The sequence below is a fragment of the Neofelis nebulosa genome, chromosome 5 (genome assembly GCF_028018385.1).
Source record: "Neofelis nebulosa isolate mNeoNeb1 chromosome 5, mNeoNeb1.pri, whole genome shotgun sequence".
In the NCBI taxonomy this organism is placed as follows: domain Eukaryota; kingdom Metazoa; phylum Chordata; class Mammalia; order Carnivora; family Felidae; genus Neofelis; species Neofelis nebulosa.
In genome coordinates this window covers 150,241,825-150,263,301 of record NC_080786.1, presented here as the reverse complement: position 1 = coordinate 150,263,301, position 21,477 = coordinate 150,241,825, and the positions used below count along the sequence as shown (strand labels likewise).

The window sequence follows — 21,477 nt, the reverse complement described above, 5'->3', positions numbered from 1 at the left end:
TCCTTTTTCTTTTCTCTTCTTTTCTTCCTTTCTTTTTTTTTTTTTTATAAGGACATTGGTGACAGTGTAATCTGTTTGGTCAAATCATGGCAGTATCATAATGGGACCCATGGAGGGAACTGAGGGCGGAGTCCCCATTGTTCAACTTTCTTCTCCATAACAAACTCCCCGTGAGGCCCCTTAGCATCCAAGGGCAAAAGGGCCAAGTAGACAGGAGTCTCTGCTCCTTCTTCTACGGTTTTGATGCCTTTTGGCCCACCCATGTCTGTTCTCACCCACCCAGGGCAGCAGGCATTCAGGAGGATCTTGTCCCCTCTCCTCTGCTCACTCAGTTTCCTGGCATAGATTCTGGACAGGACTGTGAGACCCATCTCTGACACTCCATATGTGACTACTTTCATATCAGGCCAGCCCTCGTTCTGGTGCACTCTGTTCTTTACATCGTCCACAAACTTGTTCATGAGCCCCACCAGCTCCTCCTCTGTGATGGTCTCACTTCTGAACTTCTGCTGCAGTCCTGGGCTACAGTATTGAAGAGCTACAAAGCTCATTATACTAGACACATTGACCACTCTGCCTAAAATACAACACAAATAAATCACATAGAATGGCATCCATGAGAACGATGAATACCAAATTTGCTAAAATCTGTCCATTTGGGAGACAATTACCAGTTTTCTATGAGTGTTAATGAAGACTCTCGAATCGAAGAACATGAAAATTGTTATACCCTTAATATCTCACATAATGTCAAAAAAAGAATCTAATGGGGAGGCAGTGCCCAGATGTTCCCTAAAAAAAAGAAAATGGCTTATCCAGTAACATGTTAAGTGGACTGTAAGGAGGCACTCACTCATTCATGAATAGAGATTCACTTTTCCTTCACAGGTCCCCTTGGAAACCCCCTAAAAATCTTATGGTCACTTAGATGATGTTGTATGAACAGATGTTTATTGACCAACAAAGAGCTGATCAGTTTATTGAAGGCCTTTCGAAGGTGAAAGACAGCACTGCATTGCTAGGCTGTCCCTCTGATGAGCCAGGAAAAGCAAATCACCTCACTGGGCGGACTTGCAAGCTATTTTCTCTATGTTTGTGATTTCATCAACTTGGGAGCAATGACAGAATGCCAGGCAATGTGGTCGTGGAAGGGAGTGGAAAACTGACATGTTAAAGAGATGCCATAAAAAGAAATGAAGTACATGCTACAACATGGATGACAACTGACAACATTGTCCAGCGTTAAAGAGGCCAGTTACACAACACCACTCGTTATGCGATTCTGTGTATGAGATGTCCAGAACAACGAAGTCTAGAGACAGGGAGTAGATTGGTGGTTGCTTAGGGCAGGGGGAAAGGGGTAACAGAGGGCCGATAGCTAAGGGCAAAGGGTCTCCTTAGGGTGATTTCAGTGTGTTAATCTTGAAGTTGTGATGGTTCTACAACTCTGTCAATACTAAAGTCCAGTGAATTGCATGCCTGAAATGGGTGAAGTGTATGGTAGATGAACTTTATCTCAATAAAGCTATTAAAGGTGCAAAGCAATGACACGTTTCTCACTCACTGTTTTTTAAAAATATATCAGTTGGGGCGCCTGGGTGGCGCAGTCGGTTAAGGGTCCGACTTCAGCCAGGTCACGATCTCGCGGTCCGTGAGTTCGAGCCCCGCGTCAGGCTCTGGGCTGATGGCTCGGAGCCTGGAGCCTGCTTCCGGTTCTGTGTCTCCCTCTCTCTCTGCCCCTCCCCCGTTCATGCTCTGTCTCTCTCTGTCCCAAAAAAAAAAATAAATAAAAAAACGTTGAAAAAAAAAATTAAAAAAAAAAATATATCAGTAGTCATAAAAATGACATTATATTGACATATATAGTTTACTATTTTTACATTTAAATATTGATTGTATTTTTATATTTCAGTGAGTACTTTTAGATTATAAAAAAAAGTCAAAAGGTACAAGAAAATTTGGAAACTCTCCCTTTTTCATGTAAATATCCAGGAAAGACAGTCATGGTCACTTAACTCTGACCTCCATCCCACTAAGGAATGGCAGTGCCATACAAGTTCAGTGGGAGAGATCATGCATGACCCTGTGGTTCTCATTGGTGGTGTTTAGAGACAATGAAAATGAATTATATAAACTATCTTATTAATGTAACAGTTTTCTAAGCTGAACACCTTTTAGAAAGGGGTCTGTTATTCCAGTCCTTCCTTTCATCTACAGCGTATTTGGTGTAGGATTAACAGAACATGTTTGTCAAATGTTTCAGAAGCACCTCTCAGGTTTTATTACTTACCAGTAAACATATTTATTTTATTTTCAAAAATATTATATGCCTGGGTAATAATATAATAAACTATGTTTCATGATTCAAAATTGCAACAGAGAGAAAGAAATCTTTGAAAAAGAACAAGACTGGGGCAGAGGAACCCACACTGGGGTAACTGGTATACCAGAAAGGCCAATGCATTTACTCATAGGGGCTAGGAACTATTTCTTACATACCTTTAGTATAGTCAGTAGATGGAGAAATTCTTCTAACTTCTACAGGCTGTTTGTAATAAAGATACCCTGTTTCTCTTCTATATTGTCTGTCTTGGGAAGTCTAGAATCACCTGTGAGAATGCTTACCTGTGTATTTGAGGGAAGCCTGACAGGGAGTAAAAGGTTTTGTAGGTAAATTCCTTGTAGTAGATGCTGCAACCATTCCCTCAACCCAGGCCTGTCCCCTGCACTGACCACATCTGCAAGTGGGCAGGGTGGTTGTCAGGGGGCTTCCCCTTAGAAGTGGGACCCTTTAGACCCTTTCAGTCTGACAGCTCAGGACAGGACACACACAGGATTGGGAAGTACTTTTAGAGTTTACACAGCAGAGTCCCTGATCCAAACATTTTTGTCATCATAGTGGACTCATGGTTTTCAAGTGTTATTTTGAGGACTCTGAACTGGAAGGCACACAGACTGTGTGCCAAGGAGTGTATGGGCCCTCCTGACATCCTTATGTTAAGGGTGTGTGAGTTCACAGGAGTGTGTGAGATTTGTGTGAATGCGAGTGTGTGTGAAAGAGACTGTATGTGAATGTGACTGTGAGTGTGTGACACTGTGTGTGAGATCGTGTGTAAAAGGATTGCCCTGTCATAGTCACTGTGAAAAGCACGTCACCTAGGTCAGAAAGGACTCTTGCGCACTGCTGGGGCCAGGTTGTATGTTGGGCTTACAGTTTATCCAGACCATTACTCTGTATGTGACCAGGGATCTATTGTTAGGAAATCTCTCACTATCTCCTACTCTCCAAACCTCACTGTCCTCAAGCAGAGCCACAGTGATCTACACAACACAGGGCATTTTAGACATCATCACTCATCTGGCGTCACAAACTTCAAGGGCAATATTTGACTCTCAAGGAAATTCAGAGTTTGTAGGTACAAGCTGGTTCTTGTGACCTTTGATGATTTCACATTCATCACATTCCCTGAAAGATTCATGTTTTCTGATATTAAGATTACCATTTCTTCAGTCTCTTGAGCGATAAGAGGTTTTCAGAAAACACTTCAAAGTTTTAAAATATGCCTCCTGTGGTTTTCCCTGAGGTACCTGGGAGTCCTGTGATAAGGAAGACATTGACCCAATCAAGAAGAGTCCTTTTATTTTCTGTTTCCCTTGTCTTACTGGGTAAGGCTTCATTTGAAGAACGGAGATGTAGGGAAAATGATTTGAGGACCTTGAGTAGTGGGAAGAACCACTAGTTTGGATGTCACATGACCTCGGTCTTCAACCAGCTGTGCTTGTGACCTTGAAATCCATCATTCCTCCAGGTTCTTAATGGGGACTATATATAAAATGCCTAGCACATCACACCTAGAAATGTCCAGCCACCTATCCTTTCTAGAATCAATATGTCAGGGTGAGTGTGAGTGAGATACATTTGCTATTGTAACTTTCTCTCCAAATTTCTCTAGTGGTTTTTCAGTCTACAGGATATTTCAAAGCAGTATCTTCTCATGTGAAGGTTGAGAGCAACTTTTCTAAGTTTCCTGGGTAAGTGTAGCCTTAACAAGACTGTATTTCCATCTTTACTTGAACCTTATATCTAATGAACAAGAGTGCTCAGATTTCCAATGTTTGCTCGATTCTTCAGAGATGTTTATATCTTAATATCTTTTTGTGTGTTTATGTGTTACTTATTTTTTATAAAGACAGAGAGTGTGAGCAGGGGAGGGTCAGAGAGAGAGGGAGAATCTCAAGCAGGCTCTGTGCTGTCAGCAAACAGGCCGATGTGGGGCTTGAATTCACGAAACTGTGAGATCATGACATGAGGTGAAATCAAGAGTCAGACGCTTAACTGACTGAGCCATTGAGGCACCACAGCTTATACCTTCATATCTTTTTTGAGATAAGTGCCTGGTATAATTTACAGAGAAAAAAGAACAACAGCTCATCCCTTTAAGGAGAGTATCCTTTAAATTCAGCAATAGGAATTTGGGGGAATGGGAGGGAAAAGATATGGAATGTGCGAAGGGGATTACATGGCCTTGATACTGATTGCCTAGTTAAGATTGGTGGTGAGCACCTGGGTGTTGTAGATTCTTATTTTGTTTTTGTGGCTACATTATTTCAGTAAACCTCTTTTTGAAGAAAGGATTAAAAAATGATAATATCTACTCTCCCTCAATGTCCTTAAGGCCATAATTCTGTCTTTTGGTTTGTCTTTCCATGTCAAGAAACAGAGCAAACATTGGCCTTTTGAATGGATTCTGAGCCCATAGAGATCTGGTTAACAATTAACCTACCTTGGGGTCTCATTAGAGGCAGCAGTTCTGTGCACACGTCTCGGGTACCAAAGAAGTTTGTTTTCATCGTCACTTCTGCTTGAATATGTAAGGGGGTGGGGTCACCAACTTGTAGGGAGAAGGAGAATAGGTTAATAAGTAGTAGCCATTGAGAAAATTTGATGCAGTGACAATAGCATTTGTGTGTAATCGGGTGAATTCTCAATAGTGTGTAGGATAGTGAACAGTTTATCCCAACATTTATTATCTGACTGGTTGATGCTGGGTGGCTTTGTAGGTTGACACCACTCACTGCAAGACGCTAAGGTAAGGTGCAATGGTATCTCTTCATGTGGCCCTGTGGGGTTTTGTATATTTAGTAATAATTTAAAAATTCATGGAGACGCTCAAGTCCCATGAGAGTAGCTTGCAACAACCTGGGGGAGGTCCCTGAGAGTCTGATCCATGACAATGCCAAAGTTCTCTGGCTGGAAAGGCTTGCAACTTCTGGAGGGTTCTGCTCTCCCTGTGCCTCCTGACTATCTTCTTACCTAGGGAGGTCGTTCAAGATCCCCTCTGAGCTACGCCCTAGAGCAGCGGTTCACACACCGGCCCCAACCCACCCTGGGTGGTCCCCTAAGGGAAGTCTCCTGAACTAAGAGTTCCCACGTCCTTACTGTCAAAGAAGACGGCTGCATTGTTGACCAGCACGTCCAATCCCCCGTACTCCTTGCGCAGGAAGTCACGCAGGGCGCGGATGCTCTGCAGGTCGTCGATGTCCAGCAGGTGGAAGCGCGGACTCAGGCCCTCGGCCTGGAGCTGCTGCACGGCCGCCCGTCCCCGCGCCTCGTCCCGTGCCGTGAGCACCACGTCCCCGGAGAACTGCCGGCACAGGTCACGCACGATGGCCAAGCCGATGCCCTTGTTGGCCCCGGTCACCAGCGCCACGCGGGTGTCTGAACACATAGCTGTGTGGAACGCAAGTGAGGCTCTGTGTGTGTAGCGGATGGAGCTGTGGGCCAAACCGAGGGCAAGGCCTGGCCACAGTCAGAGATGCCAGCAAAACTGTTTCTGGGATCCAGTGCTGTGAGTCCTAGAGCCCGAGGCCCCGCCTTCGTTCTTCTATGAAAGGAGGGGACAATATTCCAGAAGGTTTCCTAATGACGCTATAACAAATCTGTACCTCCTGGGGCTGCACCCTGAGGCCAACCGGGACTGTGTCCTCTTAGGATCTGTCCTCTGGGCCCAGCATTAGTTCTGGTTGGACTGCTTTGCTATCCAAAGAAAGGTGTTGGTCATAGGTTAGTAGGGGCTAGAGATGCATGGTAAGTGAACTAATATTATTTTGGAGAAACCTCAACAGAAAAAAAGGAGTACAGATATTGTCTCAGGAACATGTCCTTCTTCTGTAGAATGGGAATGGATGCTTTCTTCCAAGATGCAGTGAAATTACTTTTTTTTTAATTTGTAATGTTTACTTATTATTGACAGAGAGAGAGAGACAGAGCATGAGTGGGGGAGGGGCAGAGAGAGACAGGGAGACGCAGAATCCAAAACAGCCTCCAGGCTCTGAGCTGTCAGCACAGAGCCGGATACGGGGCTCAAACTCACGGACCGTGAGATCATGACCTGAGCCGAAGTCGGACGCTCAACAGACTGAGCCACCCAGGCGCCCCTCAGTGAAATTACTTTTACAGGGGAACTGTCGGAGGACACAGACTCCTTTGCTCTTTTAGGAGAATCTCAAGAGGGAGAAACAGAATTAGGTCCTGTGCTGAGACTGGGGTGTGAGCAGGGCTTCTCCTTCTGTGTAATTCCCAATGGGCCCCAAGTGGGAGGGAATGTTTATGAACACTTACTGTGGCCAAGGAGTTGCTTGGAATGTTTGATCTAATGGTTACATAATCTCCTGTTCGCCTATACTGCCTATTTCTTATGTTTGTCCAAGGTCACAGTTGCTACGTGTTATATACAAATAGGTGTTATTTTTAAAGCATCAAGGAAAAAAGATCTCTGTGATACTGGGGTACATTTCCAACCCAGCAGTTGACATGCTACTGTTTTGTCCTAGAATTTGTTATTCATCGTGGGTCTGTTTAGAAAAGCCAAATAACAGAGAGAAAATTCATAGCCCTTCTGAAGGGAAAGACTTTTTTCTTTTAATTTTTGTTTATTTATTTTTGAGACAGAGAGCATGAACGGGGGAGGGTCAGAGAGAGAGGGAGACACAGAATTCAAAGCAGGCTCCAGGCTCTGAGCTGTCAGCACAGAGCCCGATGCGGGGCTCGAACTCACGGACCGTGAGATTATGACCTGAGCTGAAGTCGGACACTTAACCGACTGAGCCACCCAAGCGCCACTGAAGGGAAAGACTTTTAAAGTGTGGACCCTAGTCCACACTTGCTTGCAGGGCCCATCAGTTCTCATTTCTGTCAGCCTGAAACCCCTGGTGAAGACTGGAAAATAATCACAAGACGAGGGAGTCTGTACCACATGGATGCTTCTGGGAGGGGTGGGAGGTGGTGGGAGGCCCCCCGGGAGCCAGGCTGGGTGTGGGGCAGCAAGAAGCTCCCCTCTGGGCCCTGGAGGTGTCAGGCCCCAGTCCGGGGACGCCTACGGAGGGCACTTTGCACCGCCCTTGTTTGCAGCCTGCTCACCTGTATTAGTGCCTTTCCTCTTCTCGGCAATCCTATGAGTTCCCCTGAATTGCACACTTGAGGAGATTGACAGACGGCAACAGGCAGGGTTTTGCTCAAGGTCGTCGCGTAAGGCAGCAGAGCCAAGACCTTTTTATTTCCAGATGTTTGTCTTGAAAGCTCTCAGAGAGAAAAGTGGGAAGAATAGGACTGCGGACACCCATGTATCCACCAAACAAGCCCCAACAATGATGAGTATTTCACTTTCCTTATATGTTCATCTTCTGTGGAGGCTTTGCTGAACTGTGTTAATGTTACACACTTGGTGGCCATTTATCCCTACATGAATAGCACATTAGCCTTGAGATTTGACAGTAATTCTTTCATATGCACTGATACCAACCCATATTCCCTTTTCCCCCTTGTCTCAGGTTGTCTCATGGATATGCCTCTAGTGCCCACTCCCATTTCACACCTTGCAGCTCCTTCTCCTCCAATGACTTTGATATTTAACGAGACCACAGTGAATGTCTATCTGTGGTGGGGTTGCCCATGTCATAGTAGAGGCTGATAAAGTATGCTGGCTAGGGAAATCTCACCCCCTTACGGGTCTATATATCATCTATGGTGACTTTCAAGCTAAACAGCAGATTTGAGTAGGTCCAACGGAGGCCATTCACCTGCAAAGGCAAAATATTCACCATCTGGCACATACACTAATGTTTATGAACCCCTGTGTTAAATTGTCCCTTCTCTTGACCTAACTTAGGTTCTGTTAATTTTTTGGGCTGGTTGGCAAGGGGTAATCTGCACATGTGGACATCTACTTAGAATTGTTTATTCATCTATGATGTTCATTCATTATGGTCATTAATTCCACTTTTTGTTCTCATATATTATGGAAGAAATCACAGAAGACTTCACAGAATTAGTAACCAATTCAATGTGAGTACTTGACGTGGATAAGGACATTGTAGACAGTGTAATCTGTTTGGTCAAATCATGACTGTATCATAACGGGACCCATGAAGGGAACTGAGAGGGGGGTCCCCATTGTTCAACTTTCTTCTCCATAACAAACTCCCCGTGAGGCTCCTTGGCATCTGGGGGCAAAAGGGCCAAGTAGACGGGAGTCTCTGCTCCTTCTTCTGGGCTTTTAATGGCTGTAGGTCCACCCATGGTTGTTCTCACCCACCCAGGGCAGCAGGCATTCAGGAGGATCCTGTCTCCCCTCCTCTGCTCACTCAGTTTCCTGGCATAGATTCTGGACAGGACGGTGACACCCATCTTTGACACTCCATATGTAGGTATTTGGATATCAGGCCAGCCCTCGTTCTGGTGCACTCTGTTCTTTACATCGTCCACAAACTTGTTCATGAGCCCCACCAGCTCCTCCTCTGTGATGGTCTCACTTCTGAACTTCTGCTGCAGTCCTGGGCCGCAGTTCTTAAGAGCTACCAAGCTCATTATACTAGACACATTGACCACTCTGCCTAAAATACAACACAAATAGTCACATAGAATTGCATGCACGAGAATGATGAGTACCAAAATTCCTGCATTTGTCCATTTGGGAGACAATTACCAGTTTCCTAGGAGTGTTAATGTAGTCTTCTTATATAGGTGATGGACACGATACAGTCTTGAACCTTGTAACACTCATAATGTCTCAGATGATATCAGAGAAATGATCTAATGGGGAGTGCAGTGCCCAGGTGTCCCATTAAGAGGAGAGAGTGATTTATTTAGGAACATGCTATCTGAAGGTAAGGAGGCACTCACTGCAATCATGAGTAGAGAACCACTTTTCTTCACAGGTCACCTTTGAGATCATCTTAACATCTTATGGTCCCATGGCCAGTGCTCTATGAACAAGTGTCTATCAACCAACAAACAACTGATCAGTTTAATGATGACCTTTTGAAGGAGAAAAACTGCATGGTGTGGGCTGTTGCTCTGCTGTAACCAGGCAAAAACAAATCACCTCACGGGCTAATGTGCGTGGCTATTTCCTCTATGTTGGGATTTCATCAACTCGGGAGCAGTGAGAAAACACCAGGCAATATGGTCACGGGAAGGGGCGATGGAAAAGTCACATGTTAAAGAGATGCCATAAAAAGAAATGCTACTACATGGATGAATCTTGATAACATTACCCAAAAGAAAGTGGTCAGTCACAAAAGACTACTCATTATATGATTCTTTATATATGGGATGTCCAGAAAAGTAAATGTTCAGACAGAAAATAGATTGGAGGTTGCTAGGACAGTGGGAATGTGAGACCAGAGGGCTGGTGCTAAGGGCACAGGTTCTCCTTGGGGTGATGACAGTGTGCTAATCTTGAAGTCGTGATTGCTCCACACCTCTGTCCATTTATTAAACTCCACTGAATTGCATACCTGAAATGGGTGAAGTGTAGGATGTGTGAATTGTATCTCTGTAAATCTGTTAACAGTGTTAATCTCACAGTTCTCACTAATTCTTTTTCAAAAATATAGTCAGTATTCATAAAAGTGAACTTATATTGACATGTATAAATAGTTTACTATTTTTCTATTTACATGAGTATCTTTAGCTTAATAGAAAGGTTATGAGAATTTATGAACAATAAGAGCTTCACTAAAATTAGCAAACTGTCCCTGTTTTATGAAAATATTCAGGAAGAACAGTCATAGTCAGTTAACTCTGAGCTCCATCCCAATAAGGAATGGCAGTGCCATACAAGTTTCTTGAAAAAGAGAATGCATGACACTATAGCCCTCCTCTCTGCCCATCGCCCACTTTCCCCTCTCCCTCACCCCCCCATCTACCCTTAGTTCTCAGTCCTTAAGAGTCTCTTATGGTTTGCCTCCCTCCCTCTCTGTTACTTTTTTTTCCCCTTCTGCCCCCCCATGGTCTTCTGTTAAGTTTCTCAAGATCCACATATGAGTGAAAATATATGGTATCTGTCTTTCTCTGCCTGGCTTATTTCACTTAGCATAATACCCTCTAGTTCCACCCATATTGCTACAAATGGCTAGATTTCATTCTTTCTCATTGCCAAGTAGTATTCCATTATATATATAAACCACATCTTCTTTATCCATTGACCCAGCAATAGCACTGCCAGGAATTTACCCAAGGGATACAGGAGTGCTGATGCCTAGGGGCACATGTACCCCAATGTTTGTAGCAGCACTTTCAGCAATAGCCAAATTATGGAAAGAGCATAAACACCTTTTAGAAAGGGGTCAGTTATTCCAGTCCTTCCTTTCATCTACGACATGTTAAGTGTCAGCTTAATGGAACTTATTTGTGAAATGTTTTAGTAAGCACCTCTCAGGTTTTATTACATACCAATAATTAGATTTATTGTATTTTCAAAAATATCATCTGCCTGTCTCACAATAAAAACAATACACATTAATGATTCAAATTTGCAAAACACAGAAGTGTATGAAATAAGACAGGGGCAGAGGAACCCACAATGGGTAACTGGTATACCTGAAAGACAGCAACATTACTCGTAGGGGCTTGGAGCCATTTTCTTATGTACCTTTAGTATAGTCAGTAATGGAGAAACTCTACTAACTGTCTGTAAGCTGTTTCCCTCTTGTCTATTCTGTGTTGTCCCTCTCAGGAAGTCCAGTATCAGGTGTGAAAATGGTTACCTGTGTATATGAGGGAAGCCTGGCAGGGAGTAAAAGGTTTCGTAGGTAAATTCCTCATAGTAGATGCTGCAACCATTCCCTCAACCCAGGCCTGTCCCCTGCACTGACCACATCTGCAAGTGGCAGGCTGGCTGTCAGCGGGCTTCACCTGAGAGCTGGGTGAGTTGGTAGACCCTTCTGGTGTGACAGCTCAGGACAGGAAACACAAGTGCAGGAATAGGAAGTACTTATGGAGTTTATACAGCCAAGTGTCTGATCCAAACATTTGGTCTCCAGAGTAGACTCATGGCTTTCATGTGTCATTTTGAGGACTCTGAGCTGGAATGCACGCAGCCCGTGCGCTACGAAGTTTAAGGGTGGGGCGCCTGGATGGCTTAGTCAGTTAAGCAACTGCTTCTTGATTTCAGCTCAGGTCATGATCTCACGGTTCGTGGGTTGGAGCCCCGCGTTGGGCTCTGTGCTGACAGTTTGGAGCCTGCTTGGGATGCTCGTTCTCGCTCTCTGCCCCTCCCTCACTCGTGCCCTCTCTGTCAAATATAAGTAAGTAAACTTAAAAGAAAAGAAGTTTATGGACCATCCATAAGACCTTGTGATAAGGGTGTGTGAGTGCATTTGAGTGTGTCGTATGTCTGCATGTGAGTGTGTGCAAAAGAGACTGGATGTGTGACTGTAAGTGTGTGACCTGTATGAGGTAGCGTGTGAAGGAATTGCCCCGTCACAATCAGCGTGAAAACATGTCACCCAGATACGGAAGGACTCTTGTTCTGGTGGGGCTGGCGTGTGTCTCAGGCTTATAGTCTATCCAGGCCATTACTCTGTATGTGGCCAGGGATCTATTTAGGAACATCTCTCCCTCTCCAGACTTCAGTGTCCTAAAGCACAGCCACAGTGATCTCCACAACACAAGCTATTTTAGACGTCATCTCATCTGGGGTCACAAACTTCAAGGGCAGTATTTGACTCTCAAGGCTATTCAGAATCTGTAAGTCCAAGCTGGTTCTCATGACCTTTGATGATTTAACATTTGTCACATTCCCTGGAAGATCCATGTTTTCTAATATCAAGAGGACCAGTTCTTTAGTGTCTTGACTGATAAGAGTTTTTCAGAAAACACTTCAAGTTTTGAAATGTGCCTCCTGTGGTTTTCCCTGAGGTACCTGGGGGTCTTGCGATAAGGAAGGCATTGGCCCAATAGAGCAGAGTCCTTTTATTTTCTGTTTCCCTTGCCTTACTGGGTAAGGCTTCATCTGAAGAAGCGAGATGTAGGGAAAATGATTTGAGGACCTTGAGTAGTGGGAAGAACCACTAGTTTGGATGTCGCATGACCTCGGTCTTCAGCCAGCTGTGCTTGTGACCTTGAAATCCATTATTCCTCCAGGTTCTTAATGGGGACCATATATAAAATGCCTAGCACATCACACCTAGAAATGTCCAGCCACCTATCCCTTCTAGAATCAATATGTCAGAGTGAGTGTGAGTGAGATACATTTGCTATTGTCACTTTCTGTCCAAATTTGTCTAGTGGTTTTTAAGACTACAGGATATTGCAAAGCAGTACCTTCTCAAAGGAAGGTTGAGAACAACTTCTGTAAGGTTTCTTTGCTAACAGTAGCCTTAATAAGACCATATTATTGCCTAGTATTTTAAGCTTATATCTGATGAGCAAGAGTGCTCAGCTTTCCAATGTTTGTTCAATTCCTTAGAGATGATTATACCTTAATATCTTTTTTTTTTCAACGTTTTTTATTTATTTTTGGGACAGAGAGAGACAGAGCATGAACGGGGGAGGGGCAGAGAGAGAGGGAGACACAGAATCGGAAATGGGCTCCAGGCTCCGAGCCATCAGCCCAGAGCCTGACGCGGGGCTCGAACTCACAGACCGCGAGATCGTGACCTGGCTGAAGTCGGACGCTTAACCGACTGCGCCACCCAGGCGCCCCACCTTAATATCTTTTTGAAATAAATGTAGAGTATAATTTAAAGAGTGAAAGAATAACAACAGCTTATCCTTTTAAAGAGAATATCTTTCAAATTCAGGAATAGGAATTTTGGTGGAATGAGAGTGAAACGATATGGAATGTGGGGAGGGATTTATATGACTTTGATACTAATTGCATGGTTAAGACTGGTGATAGGCACCTGGTTGTTTTAAGTTCTTATCTTCATTTTCTGCCTAAATGGTTTAACTAAAACTGTTATTGAAAAGAGGATTAAAATATAAGAAGAATTGGAGTCCCTGAGTGGCTCAGTTGTTTAAGCGTCAACTCTTAATTTTGCTCAGGTCATGATCTCTTGGCTCATGAGTTCAAGGCTCCTTTGGGCTCTGCAATGAAAGCATGGGGCTGGCTTCTCTCTCTCCTACTCTCTCTGCCTCTCCCTACTGGCTCTCTCTCTTCCTCTCTCTCTCTCTCAAAATAAATAAATAAATAAATAAATAATCTGAAAAAAATGTAAGAATGGGGTGCCTGGATGATTCAGTTGGTTAAAAAAATAAGAAGAATCAACATTTACTATCTCTAAATATCCTTAAAGTCACAATTCTGTCTTTTGGTTTGTCCTTACACACCTAAAAACAGAGCACACGTTGGCCTTTTGCATGTGTTCTGACCCGCAGAGACCTGGTGGGTGTCATTGGAGATTGTTCTTTGTATCCTGGTTTCTGAAGTATGGGGGAGGAGGGACAGCATTTCCTTTGGCTGCCCTAGCTAGGACTTCTCCCAGATAGTCTCCCCAAAGAGGGTAATGTTCTGATAACATGAACCACTGTGGCTGCCATCCCCTCAAATAATGGAAGAACTCTCTTATTTCCAAAGGCAAGGGAACCCTGGTCTTACACTGAGAATATAGCTTGCATTTCCATGTCCCTGAGTCTAGTTTTCCTGAGGCAAGATCAATATTTGATTAGAGCCTGCCTTAGCAAATGCAGAAGAACACTCATTCCTCATTCTGGCCCGAGGCCAAATACACAGCAGACACCCACACTGCTTAGTAAGTGAGAAAACAACCAGCCAGAGTATGATTTTTGCCTTTTAAGGGGAATATGTGTAGGATGTGTGATGCTGGCACACAGGACTCGTCCAACATCAACGTTGTGGTGAGTAAAGGAGTCGGGGGACATTTGAGAGCTGCCCTTTGGGTGCCAATGAAGCCAGTGGTAGAAGAAGTGATGGAAGTTTCCAGGAATGAAGAGGCAATGGAGGCAGAACTGAGAGTAAACTGTACACGCACGTACTCATTCAAGCCAGACATCCTAATCTTTCTAAAAGTATCAGCTTATTTAATTAGTGTACTGAACGGGTGGTGGTTCCCCATCACATTAACGTGGGGGTAAATATTGCAGTAGTTTACAACCAAGGAATTGTGGCAGTTTGTTTGTGCAAACAATGATCAAGGTGAAGGGAAGTTGATGGGCCTGGACTTATTAGGTCTGACGACAGAGATCGCTACGAGTTGTGCTCAGGATTGGACTTTGCTCTTGAAGGACTTTTGCGAGAAAGTGAGCACTCAGGGAGTACGGAGAATAACCAGAAAGGAAAAGACAGAAGAAGCAGCATCTCTTAGGAAGGTTTCAATTGTCCAGAAATGACAGCCGAGTCTCTGTTGGAGAGTTAGGATGGAGAAAGCTGGAAGCTTTCCCCCAAGTTGGAAGCTTGGGGGACAAAATCTATAGGACAACTGTTAGGACCTGGTCAGTGATAATCAGGAGGTAGGCATGATGACCTCATTTTTCATGGTGGGTGGATGGAGTGGTCCGTGACCAGGATGATATTGGGAAATCACAGGTGCCATCTGGACACATTTGAGATGTTTAGGTGGGGGGTTGGGTGGGCAGCTGGAGGGGTCGGATCTGAGGAGGGAAGGGAGGGCATCCTGAGGAGAAGGAGAGGTAGGAAGAGAATGCTCTAGGGAATGTTCTAGGCAGGTGACAGATTTTAGGGGAGCCTGAGAAGTTTGGATGGTGAAGAGTCCACTAGCCTGAATAAAATCACTCAGAGGAAGGCAGAAGGAAGAGAAAGGGTCCAGGAAGGAATTCCCAGGGAAGTGCACCTGTGAGGGGTACAGAGGCAGGAAAGGCCTTTGTGAGGAGAATTTGAAATGAAGATGTGAAGGAGAAGAAAGAGCCAGTTGTGAAAGGCCAGCAGGACAGAAGACACTGCTTGCTGCTGGACACACGTGTACAGAGTCCTGAGGAGAAGGGCACCTGTGTGGTGGGGACACAGCAGTGAAGCAGGTGTGGTTGAGAAGCGAGAGGGAGCAGGGCCCTTAGATAAGGTCAGAGAGGCAGGAGCCAGATCATTCCAGAAATGGCGCTGCTTGGGCCCCTGATCACACCTACCTTGGGGTTTCATTAGAGGCAGCAGTTCTGTGCACATGTTTCGAGTACCAAAGAAGTTTGTTTTCATTGTCAATTCTGCTTTAATACGTAAGGGTGTGTGATCATCAACTGGTAAGGAAGAAGGAGAATAGGTCAGTAAGCAGTTGCCTCCTGAGAATATTCCATGAAGTGACGATAACATTTTTTTTTTTTTCACTTGCAAACGTGAATTCTCAGCCATTTCTGTGTTAGGTAACACTATTGTCCCGGTGTGAATTATCTGGCTGGCTGATGCCGTGTAGCTTTGTAACTTGGCACCACTTGGGGATGCTAAGGGAAGGGTGCACAATGGGTTTTCTGTGTATCTTTGTTTACAATATGTTGTTTATTGCAAAATAGGTTAATATTTACCAAATGACTCAGATCCAATCAGAAAGAAACTTGGAAAAACCTGGGTGAGGTCCCTGAGAATCTGATCCATGCCAGTGTGAAGGTCCTCTGGCTGGAGATGCTTGCAACTGCTGGAGGGTCCTGCTCTCCCTGTGTCTCCAGTCCATCTTCTTCCCTAGGGAGGCTGTTCTAGATCCCCTCAGAGCTCTGGACCCCAGAGCAGCGGTTTAGACACCAGCCCCAAACCCACCCTGGCTGGTCCCCTAAGGGAGGTCTCCTGGCCTAAGAGTTCCCACGTTCTTACTATCGAGGGCAATGCCCGCGTTGTTGACCAACACGTCCAGGCCCCTGTACTCCTTGCGCAGGAAGTCACGCAGGACGCGGATGCTCTGCAGGTCGTCGACGTCCAGCAGGTGGAAGCGCGGACTCAGGCCCTCGGCCTGGAGCTGCTGCACGGCCGCCCGTCCCCGCGCCTCGTCCCGTGCCGTGAGCACCACGTCCCCGGAGAACTGCCGGCACAGGTCACGCACGATGGCCAAGCCGATGCCCTTGTTGGCCCCGGTCACCAGCGCCACGCGGGTGTGTGACGACATGACTGTGTGGATTGCTAGGGAGGCCCTGTGTGTGGAGCCGACGGTGCTGTGGGCCACGCCGAGGGCTAGTGGTGCGGAGACCTGGCCAGAGTCAGAGATGCCAGTAGAACTGTGTTCTTGGATCCAGCGCTGTGACTCCTAGAGCCGAAGCCCCACCCCCATCCCTCCATGAAAGGAGGGGCCAGAGTTCCAGTAGTTTAATGAAGCTGTATCAAATCCATACCTACTGGGGCTGTACCCTGAGCCCAACCAGGACTGTGTCCTCTTAGGATGCTACCTCTGAGCCAAGCAATGGCTTGAGGTCGACTGATGGGCTCCCCAAACTAAGGTGGTTGGCTTTGGGTTAATAGGGGGCTAGTGATTCATGGTAGGCGAGTTAAAATTATTTTCGGAAAACCTCAAAAGTAAAGAAGGAGTATGTATATTGTCTTGGGACAATATCCCCTGCCTTCTTGCTTTGCAGAATGAGATAGGTTGCTTTCTTCCAAGATGCAGTGAAGTTGCTTGCCCAGGGGAACTGCCTCTGAGGACACAGTCCCCTTTGGTCTGAGAACACAGTCCCCTTTGCTCTTTTAGGAGAATCTCAAAAGGGAGAAACAGAGAATTAGGTCCTGTGCTGAGACTGGGGTGTGAGCAGGGCTTCTCCTTCTGTGTAATTCCCAATGGGCCCCAAGTGGGAGGGAATGTTTATGAACACTTACTGTGGCCAAGGAGTTGCTTGGAATGTTTGATCTAATGGTTACATAATCTCCTGTTCGCCTATACTGCCTATTTCTTATGTTTGTCCAAGGTCACAGTTGCTACGTGTTATATACAAATAGGTGTTATTTTTAAAGCATCAAGGAAAAAAGATCTCTGTGATACTGGGGTACATTTCCAACCCAGCAGTTGACATGCTACTGTTTTGTCCTAGAATTTGTTATTCATCGTGGGTCCGTTTAGAAAAGCCAAATAACAGAGAGAAAATTCATAGCCCTTCTGAAGGGAAAGACTTTTAAAGTGTGGACCCTAGTCCACACTTGCTTGCAGGGCCCATCAGTTCTCATTTCTGTCAGCCTGAAACCCCTGGTGAAGACTGGAAAATAATCACAAGACGAGGGAGTCTGTACCACATGGATGCTTCTGGGAGGGGTGGGAGGTGGTGGGAGGCCCCCCGGGAGCCAGGCTGGGTGTGGGGCAGCAAGAAGCTCCCCTCTGGGCCCTGGAGGTGTCAGGCCCCAGTCCGGGGACGCCTACGGAGGGCACTTTGCACCGCCCTTGTTTGCAGCCTGCTCACCTGTATTAGTGCCTTTCCTCTTCTCGGCAATCCTATGAGTTCCCCTGAATTGCACACTTGAGGAGATTGACAGACAGCAACAGGCAGGGTTTTGCTCAAGGTCGTCGCGTAAGGCAGCAGAGCCAAGACCTTTTTATTTCCAGATGTTTGTCTTGAAAGCTCTCAGAGAGAAAAGTGGGAAGAATAGGACTGCGGACACCCATGTATCCACCAAACAAGCCCCAACAATGATGAGTATTTCACTTTCCTTATATGTTCATCTTCTGTGGAGGCTTTGCTGAACTGTGTTAATGTTACACACTTGGTGGCCATTTATCCCTACATGAATAGCACATTAGCCTTGAGATTTGACAGTAATTCTTTCATATGCACTGATACCAACCCATATTCCCTTTTCCCCCTTGTCTCAGGTTGTCTCATGGATATGCCTCTAGTGCCCACTCCCATTTCACACCTTTCAGCTCCTTCTCCTCCAATGACTTTGATATTTAACGAGACCACAGTGAATGTCTATCTGTGGTGGGGTTGCCCATGTCATAGTAGAGGCTGATAAAGTATGCTGGCTAGGGATACCCAACCCCATTCATGAGATTGTAAGTCGTCTCTGTTGACTTTCAAGCTAGAACGGCAGATTTGAGTAGGTCCAACAGAGACCATTGGTGTACAAAGGCAACCATATTCACTATTTGGCTCATTCACTAATGTTTACCAACCCCTGAGTTAAACTGTCCCTTCTGTTGACCTAGCTTATGGTCTGTTAGAATTTGGGCTGGTTGGCATGAAACAATTTGCACACGTGGACATTTACTTAACCTGTTTATTCATCTATGATGTTCATTTATTACTTTCATCAATTTCATTTTTTCCCCTTATATATCACAGAAGAAATCACAAAAGACTTCACAGAATTAGTAGCCAATTCATTGTGAGTATTCGGTATGGACACTGATTCTTCCTTTTATTTATTTATCTTTTTGGTTAAGGAAATTGTTCACAGTGTAAGAGTTCTTTTGGTCAAATCGTGGCAGTATCATAATGGGTCCCATGGAGGGAACTGAGGGTGGGGTCCCCATTGTTCAACGTTCTTCTCCGTAACAAACTCCCCGTGAGGCTCCTTAGCATGCGAAGGCAAAAGGGCCGAGTAGACAGGGGTCTCTGCTCCTTATTCTGGGATTTTAATGGCTGTAGGTCCACCCATGTCTGTTCTCACCCACCCAGGGGAGCAGGCATTCAGGAGGATCCAGTCTCCCCTCCTCTGCTCACTCAGTTTCCTGGCATGGATTCTGGACAGGACGGTGACACCCATCTTTGACACTCCATATGTGAGTGTCCTCGTATCAGGCCAGCCCTCCTTCCTGTGTACCCCACTCTTTGTGTCTTCCACGAACTTGTCCATGAGCCCCACCAGCTCCTCCTCTGTGATGGTCTCACTTCTGGAGTTCTGCAGTTCTGAGCTGCAGTTCTTAAGAGCTATGAAGCTCGTTATGCTAGACACAGTGACCACACTGCCTAAAATACAACACAAATAGTCACATAGAATCACATGCATGAGAGTGATGAGTACCAAAATTCCTGCATTTGTCCATTTGGGAGACAATTAGCAGTATGCTAAGAGTGTTAATGTAGTCTTCTTATATAAGTGAAAGATACGGTACAGTTTTGACCTTTGTAACACTCATAATGTCTCAGATGATGTCATAGAAATGATCTACCGGAGAGCACAGTGCCCAGATGTCCCATAAAGAAAAGAGATTGAGGGGCACCTGGGTGGCTCAGTCGGTTCAGTGGCTGACTTTGGCTCGGGTCATGAACTCATGGTCCGTGGGTGCGAGCCCCGCGTCGGGCTCTGTGCTGATAGCTCAGAGCCTGGAGCCTGCTTCGGATTCTGTGTCTGCCTCTCTCTCTGCCCCTCCCCTGCTCATGCTCTGTCTCTCTCTGTCTCAAAACTAAAAATAAATTAAAAACAAAAGAAAAGAGAGCGATTTATACGGGAACATGCCATCTGAATGTGAGGGGCACTCACTGCAATTATGAGTAGAGAACCACTTTTCTTCACAGGTCGCCTTTGAGACCATCTTAACATCTTATTGTCCCATGGCCAGTGCTCTATGAATGGTTGTCTATAACAAACAAACAACTGATCAGTTTATTGATTACCTTTTGTAGGAGAACAGACTGCATGGTTTTGTGGGCTGTTGCTTTGTTGTAACCAGGTAAAAACAAATCACCTCATGGGCTAATGTGCATGGCTATTTTCTCTATGCTGGGATTTCATCAACCTGGGAGCAGTGAGAAATTACCAGGCAATATGGTCATGGGAAGGGGCTGTGGAACAGTCACATGTTAAAGAGGTGCTATAGAAAGAAATGCTACAACACGAATGAATCTTGGTAACATTACCCAAAAGAAAGTGGCCAGTCACAAAAGTGACTATTCATTATATGATTTTCTTTATACAGGATGTTCAGAAAAGTAAATGTTCAGACAGAAAATAGACTGGAGGTTGCTTCAGGTAGTGGGATTTCAGGAAAAGAGGGCTGGTGCTAAGGGCACAGGTTCTCCTCGGGGTGATGACCGTATGCTAATCTTGAAGCGGTGATCATTCCACAAGTCTGTCCATATACTAAACTCCACTGAATTGCATATTTGAAATGGGTGAAGTGTATGATAAATTGTATCTCAGTAAAACTATTAAAAATGTAAACCAATTTCACAGTTGTCACTAATTCTTTTTAAAAATATAGTTATTCATAAAATGAGCTGTTATTGACATGTATAAATAGTTTACTATTTTTGTATTTAAATGAGTATCTTTTGCCCAATAGAAAGGTTATGAGAATGTACCAATGATAAGAGCTTCAAGAAATTTAGGAAACTGTCCCTGTTTTATGTCAATATCCTGGAAATACAGAATGGCAGTGCCATACAAGTTCAGTGGGAGAGACAATGCATGACCCTGTGACTCTCATTAAGTGGTGTTTAGAGATAATTAAAATGAGTTAAAGAAACTCTCTTAGTAATGTAACTATTTTCTAAGGTGAACACTTTTTAGAAAGGGGTCAGCAATTCCAGTCCTTCCTTTCATCTACAGCATGTTAAGTGTAAGTTTAATGGAACATATTTGTCAAATGTTTAATAAGCACCTGTCAGATTTTATTACTGACCACTAATCATATTTATTTTACTTTCAAAAATATTATCTGCCTGTGTAATAATAAAAATAAAATATGTTTTAGGAGTCACAATTGCCACACATAGAAATGTTTGAAATAAAAAAAGATGGGGGCAGAAGAACCCACACTGGGTAACTGGTATACCAGAAAGACAGCTGCATTTACTCACAGGGGTTGGAACCATTTTTTTACGTAGCTTTAGTATAGTCAGTAGATGGAGAATCTCTACTAATTTTCTGTAGGTTGTTTGTAATGGAGTGATGACCTCTTGTCTATTCTGTATTGTTTATCTCAGGAAGTTTAGAATCACCTGTGAGAATGCTTACTTGGGTATATGAGAGAAGTCAGATGGGGAGTAAAAGGTTTTGTGTGGAAATTCCTAGATGTGGATGCCACAACCATTCTCTCTTCCCAGGCATATCCCACCCACTGACCACATCCCCAGATGGACAGGGGGGCTGTTAGGGGACTTCTCCTTGGAACTGGGACCGATGGTAGAGCCTTCTGGTCTGACAGCTCAGAACAGGACACACACAGGAATGGGAAGCATTTGTAGAGTTTACACAGCAGAGATTCTGATCCAAACATTTTGTCTCCAGCGTGGACTCATGGCTTTTAAGAGTTATTGTGAGGACTGTGAACTGAAATGCATACAGTCTATGCACAAAGAAGTGTATGGGC

The 21,477-nt window shown here is 44.8% G+C and overlaps 2 protein-coding genes and 1 pseudogene across 2 annotated transcripts; all 3 read right to left on the bottom strand.

The window, feature by feature from the left end:
* Positions 1-32: 32 nt before the first annotated feature.
* LOC131512821 (carbonyl reductase [NADPH] 1-like) lies at positions 33-5,879 on the bottom strand. The gene is made up of 3 exons (XM_058731944.1): positions 5,441-5,879; positions 4,785-4,892; positions 33-577 (listed from the first exon to the last, which is right to left on the bottom strand). The coding sequence occupies exons 1-3, from the start codon at positions 5,727-5,729 to the stop codon at positions 96-98; spliced, it is 879 nt and encodes a 292-aa protein (XP_058587927.1). The 5' UTR covers positions 5,730-5,879; the 3' UTR covers positions 33-95.
* A 2,342-nt stretch (positions 5,880-8,221) lies between these two features.
* On the bottom strand, positions 8,222-16,440 carry LOC131512819 (carbonyl reductase [NADPH] 1-like). Its single transcript, XM_058731941.1, has 3 exons — positions 16,059-16,440; positions 15,386-15,493; positions 8,222-8,892 (listed from the first exon to the last, which is right to left on the bottom strand). The coding sequence occupies exons 1-3, from the start codon at positions 16,345-16,347 to the stop codon at positions 8,411-8,413; spliced, it is 879 nt and encodes a 292-aa protein (XP_058587924.1). The 5' UTR covers positions 16,348-16,440; the 3' UTR covers positions 8,222-8,410.
* Positions 16,441-18,651: 2,211 nt separating this feature from the next.
* LOC131513216 (carbonyl reductase [NADPH] 1-like) lies at positions 18,652-19,698 on the bottom strand (annotated as a pseudogene).
* Positions 19,699-21,477: the final 1,779 nt, after the last annotated feature.

Bases quoted from the DNA above. Each gene is read 5' to 3' on its own strand.
- LOC131512821 (XM_058731944.1), bottom strand. From the start codon at position 5,729: ATGTGTTCAGACACCCGCGTGGCGCTGGTGACCGGGGCCAACAAGGGC. The intron at 4,893-5,440 runs GTAAGGACGTGG...TCTCCCTACAAG, and splicing joins TGCAGCCGTCTTCTTTGACA to TTGGTGACCCCACCCCCTTA. The intron at 578-4,784 runs GTAGGTTAATTG...GTTGTATTTTAG, and splicing joins GCCTCTAATGAGACCCCAAG to GCAGAGTGGTCAATGTGTCT.
- LOC131512819 (XM_058731941.1), bottom strand. From the start codon at position 16,347: ATGTCGTCACACACCCGCGTGGCGCTGGTGACCGGGGCCAACAAGGGC. The intron at 15,494-16,058 runs GTAAGAACGTGG...CTTCCTTACCAG, and splicing joins CGCGGGCATTGCCCTCGATA to TTGATGATCACACACCCTTA. The intron at 8,893-15,385 runs GTAGGTGTGATC...GTTGTATTTTAG, and splicing joins GCCTCTAATGAAACCCCAAG to GCAGAGTGGTCAATGTGTCT.